Below are 5211 nucleotides of genomic sequence, written 5' to 3'. Positions count from 1 at the left end.
AGAGCACGAACCGAGAAACTATTTAATTTTTTTCCTCTCCAGAAGCAGAAGGAAGGATGGAGGGAGGAGGAGGGGGAGGATGGGGACGGGGATGTCCTATACTCTGTTTCGGGCCCGTGAAGGCGCGTCTGAGCAGCCGTTAAATTAACGGGAGAACGGGAGTGAAACGGAGGGACGGGTTGTGATTTAAAACGAGATTACAGGACGTAATGTACCAAGATCACTCACGGCCCGGACAGATTAATCATCACAGCCTCCTGATTTCTCCAGACAGGTCGCCCTGTCTTTGTAGGCAAAACCAACAGTGAAATTACATGAAATTATTTAATGTGGCTGAGATGCGCGCGCGCTTTCAATCTCCTCTCAGTATGGAAGCTGACAACCAGAGGAAGAAAGAAAAACAAGCCTGCAAAGCTATTTTCTTTTTATCAAAATACAGCACATCACAGCTCACCGGCACCATTATCCAACCCCTACCGTTTGAATTTAGAAATTACATTTCAGAATAAACAGACGGACGGAAGCTGAAACATTTTTAGCCATTTATTTAAATTTCTATGAACTATTTACAAATAATTGTAAGGTAGACACCAAGGAGCGACTTTCACACACACATTCATCATCAGCACTAACAAAGCAATCTTTGGAATGTACATAAAATACCGTCAATTTAACAAAACACTTGGAAAATAAAATATCTAAAAAGAAAGAGGCACAGCGGAGTTGGGGAGGCGGAAAAGGAAGAAGGAAGGACAAAAGAAGTGTGCGCGCATTTAATGTGCGGAGTGAGGGGACACAAAGAAAGACACCAAGAAACACAAATCCACATGGTTCAAGCAACACGACGCTCCTTTTATCTGCTTGTCTCTTTCTAGAACAGTTAAATTACATTTAGAAATACGTACAGGAAATGAATTTTGTATCGCATGTAATAATAATAATAATAATTATAACTTGTCACACAATTCCAAAAATATAACAGCTCAAAAGCTTCATTAAACGAGCAAAACGACAAAATAATATGACCAAAAAAATTAAAGAATATATATTTATATATAGGTACAACTGAGGTAATAGGTAGTACATTGTATAGTGCGGTGTTTAGAAGGTGTTCTCGGGTTACTGTACCAGGATTTGGTGCGATTCATGAGTGTTTAGGCAGCTTTATAACCCTGCGAGGGGAGTGGAGGGAAATGTTCACTGATAGACTCATGTTCCCGTAAACAAAATCACAAAACCAACAACGAAACGCTGCGCTGCGCTGCGCTCTCAGCGACACCAGCGCCGTTTCACCATCAACACTGATTTCAAACAGAACTACAACTCAACACTGTGGCTGTTTGTTTCTCAATAATAAAGCTTGAAAATTTGCAATGAAGAGAACGGAGAGCTTTGACTGTGAGAGCGACAGGAGAGTACCGTGGTGTCACTTTGGATTATTCCGGAGGATACATTTCTTTGCTGTAAGAGGATTATAAATACGAGCAGGAGAGATAGGAGCGCAGGAGAGTGGTGCAATACTTCTCTTGACAAAACTAGAATTCCATTTATTACGCAAGAGAAAAAGAGCAAGATGCGAGTGGGAAGGGTGCGGGGTAATGGGCAGAGCCGCGGTTCACCCCTTTGCTTTGAACCCGCAGAGTAAACATGACAAATGGGGCCCGAGTTTGGCATGATTAAAGATGAAAACTAGGATCCATCTTCACCCCCCCCCCCCCCCCCCCCCCCACCACCAAAAAAAAAGAAAAAAGTATTGTATTGGATAGAAAAAGAGAAGGAAGAAACCACACAGGTGGGAGCATTATCTTCAGCTTGCTCTGTCAGTGAGGGGGTGGGGTGGGGGTGTCTTCTCCTTCACACTCCTACTTTTGTTAAGTTCATATTTTATGAATGGTTAATCTTCCCCTCCGCTCCCCCGCGCGTCATGACGAGTCTGTAACCTCAGCGGCGTCAGCGCCTCGTGTTGATGATATGAAGGCGTTATCCAGGTCCGAAAGTGCAGCTTCCTGTGGTTTCACAAGCGGTTTCCCCCTTTTCATTCAGTTTGGGTTATTTTGGAACAAGAAACAGAAGAGGGAGCCACGAGGCGCAGAGCCGGGCTATAGCGGTCCGGCCTGGGAGTTTGTTCCGCAGCCGCTGCTGTTCGTTCCGGAGCGGACCTTGGTGTTGGGCAGCTTGTGGTCCTTCTTCCATTTCATCCTCCGGTTCTGGAACCAGATCTTGATCTGGCGTTCCGACAGACAGAGCGTGTGCGCGATCTCCACCCTGCGCCTGCGTGTCAGGTACCGGTTATAGTGGAACTCCTTCTCCAGCTCCAGAACCTGCTGGCGGGTGTAGGCCGTCCGGGAGCGCTTCGGCTCCCCGCCCGAGTAGTTGGAGCTCACTGTGAGAGGAACAAAAACACAGCAGTGTTCATGTCAATAAAGTGTGTTTTAACATAAAATATGAAATGTGTCTGCAATTCATAGGGAACAGGAAAAGGGCGACATCAACTCAAAATAATTTTAAATTATTATTATTATTATTATTATTATTATTATTATTATTATTATTATTATTATTATTATTATCATTATTATTATTATTATTACTATTATTATTATAGGGGGGAATAATGTTAGGACTCTAAGGGGGAGGTGTTAAAAAAATAAAACGTTTAAAAATAAATAGTATCCGCAGAGCAGCTTCATGTCCGGTCAGGGGCCATTTTCCAGTCTTGGAGTTGTGGGTTGCGGAAGACAAACACGGGGTCCGCGTGCACCGAGCATCAACAAAGAGAAACGCGGGCGCGGTGAGCTGCGCTGTAACGGTAACCCGGCCAGACCCTCCCGGTGCCGTCCTCAGACGCACAGCCTCTGTTACTGCAGCGGACACATGTTGTCAGCTGTGGTTCCAGGGCCCTGCGGCACTGTCAATCCTCCCCGCGCGCTCACGCACAGTCCAAATGTGGTACAGGGAGTAAATGGGGAGACTTGGTATTGAGCGCAACGCGTCCTTTTCTGACGCACAAATGACGAGCACTGCTTGATATTTAAAATAAAAAATCAAAACAATAACAAGGCGTGAATGCATTTCAACTCAGAATCAGTGAGCGTGTCCGGGATGTTTTCCTTCCACTCATGTTTTTCACGGTGTCCTCTGGCTGTTGGGTGTCTGGGTGGGTGGGGGTGAGAGCTGCGCGGCGCCACGGACTGGGTCAAGATCGAACAAATCTGAAGAATTACAACTGGACAGCAGTGCAGAACAGCCCTGCAGGGATATTTCAAAATGAGAGAAAGTCTTTCCTTACCGACTAAATAGTTCGGGCGGAGAGAAATTCTTTGCAAAACGGTTCAGTCCCGGTTATCCCTGTGTACGCAGTGGGGAGCGAGTCACAGGGAAGCCATAACAGTGTGGAGCTACTTGCTTTTACATTAGTGTTTTACGGCCGGCTCCATAAACATGAATATTTCAGCTGCCATAAAACTTTCGCTACCCTGGAACAAGGAGAGGGGAAGAAAGGAAGGCTCGACAAAGTAAAGTACACCGTTTATACAACCCGACCACTTAAAATCAAATTACCAAAGCATAAAAGCTAACTTATGGGCTCGGTCTGAGTTGTCATAAGGCGAGGGATTAGAGCAGACGAGCCTGAGATCGGACTTCAAAAGGCACCTCGGCGGAGAGGTGTAATAAAAATTTATGGTGGGTGTAATTATATTGGCCCTGCAAACAGACGCTCGTAAATCTTGACCCAAGGGCTACTCTTCTCCAACGGAAAACACGGGAGGGAAGCCGGAGATTTAGATGGTGGACACCTTCGCTGGCTGCATGTTTCAGCTGCGAGCACAAAGGCGCAACGACAGAGAGAGAGAGGAAGAGAGAGAGGGGGGCGAGAGAGGAGCAGGCTCTGCATGCAGCTCTTACCGATGTTTACATGGACTTTCTTCATCCACGGGTAGACCACCGGGTCCTTGCGGGTGCTGGCGGGGGGAGAGGCGCCTTGGCTGTGCTGCTGCGTCTGGCCGCAGGACGGAGGTGGAGGCGGGCTCGGTGTCACCGACTCGCAGCGGTGGCTCGGCTCCGGGACCGGGGTGGACGGCAGCCCGACAACGTGACCCCGGGGGGACATCAGCACCGAGGCGGCGCGCTGGCACGGCGTGTAGGGCGGCTCGGCCCGGGGCTGGTGCTGGTGCTGGTTCTGGTGGTGTGGGGGGTGGTGGTGGTAGAGAGAGTCCGACTGGAAGGCGGCTGCCTCCTGTCTCTGCGAGCTGTAATAGTCCGGGGAGTGACTGGGCAGATAGTCGCTCTGAGAGTACTCCTCGCACGGAGGGAACTTCGGGTCCACATAGTTGGAGTTGATCAAATAGGAGCTCATGGCCATTAATTTCAGTCTTTTTGTGGAATTGCACCTACTCGGTAAATATATAACTAAAATTTATATCTCATCCCTTTACTCTTCGGTTATTCCTGTTCCGTTGAACCCTCCTACTTTTCTGTCAAGTGAACAAAGTTAAGAAGCCACGTGACAGCGGCCGGCCAATGGCGCGCCTCCAGGACGAGCCCCGGATAAGGAAATGGGATTAAGCTCACACACGGCCCCCGCACACGCTGCTCCATACGGCCTCACTTCACGGGCACTCTCAGTCATACAATACAATACCCCCCCCCCCACCACCCCCCGCCCCCCGCCACCACCACCAGACCCGCCCCACCTCCTCTCCTCCCGGTGCCCGCTGCCTCTGTGCCACATGCACGCCGCTCCAAACAGACTCAATCCCAACAATAACAGGGACATGAACATTCCGCTCCGAGTGAAGACGGACACGCGGAGCGGAACACATGCCCGTTTCCTTCAGACGTGTCTGACTGACATCTCAGACAGAAACAGATTAAAGAAAAGAAGCAGCAGAAAGAAAGCGCTGGAGGGGATTTACAGTGGCGCCTGCACCGCCCTGTGTGTTTATATATATTGGGTGTGTTGCGTTGTGTTGCCTTCCAACTCTTTTTTTCCGACTTTGCTTAACTCGCTAATAAGGAGTGGAGAGAGTGTCCTGGCGGACTGCACCGCCACCCAGCAGCAGCATGTCAGAGATAAATCAGGCTTGTTTAGGATCGATAGAAAATTCATCAACTAATTCAGGTTCCACGGCCTCCTAAATCACCGGCAGACCTCTGCATTAGGAACCGGGACCCGGCGGCCGCGTCCCCTGCTCTTTAAAACCCAGCGTT

The 5211-nt window shown here is 48.7% G+C and overlaps 1 protein-coding gene across 1 annotated transcript; it reads right to left on the bottom strand.

The window, feature by feature from the left end:
• Positions 1-529: 529 nt before the first annotated feature.
• hoxb4a (homeobox B4a) lies at positions 530-4565 on the bottom strand. The gene is made up of 2 exons (XM_030088853.1): positions 3907-4565; positions 530-2383 (listed from the first exon to the last, which is right to left on the bottom strand). Exons 1-2 carry the CDS (start codon positions 4361-4363, stop codon positions 2100-2102), a joined length of 741 nt encoding a protein of 246 aa, XP_029944713.1. The 5' UTR covers positions 4364-4565; the 3' UTR covers positions 530-2099.
• Between the last annotated feature and the right edge of the window lie 646 nt (positions 4566-5211).

The sequence above is a fragment of the Salarias fasciatus genome, chromosome 4, assembly GCF_902148845.1.
Source record: "Salarias fasciatus chromosome 4, fSalaFa1.1, whole genome shotgun sequence".
Taxonomy (NCBI): Eukaryota; Metazoa; Chordata; class Actinopteri; order Blenniiformes; family Blenniidae; genus Salarias; species Salarias fasciatus.
This window is presented reverse-complemented; position numbering and strand designations above follow the sequence as displayed.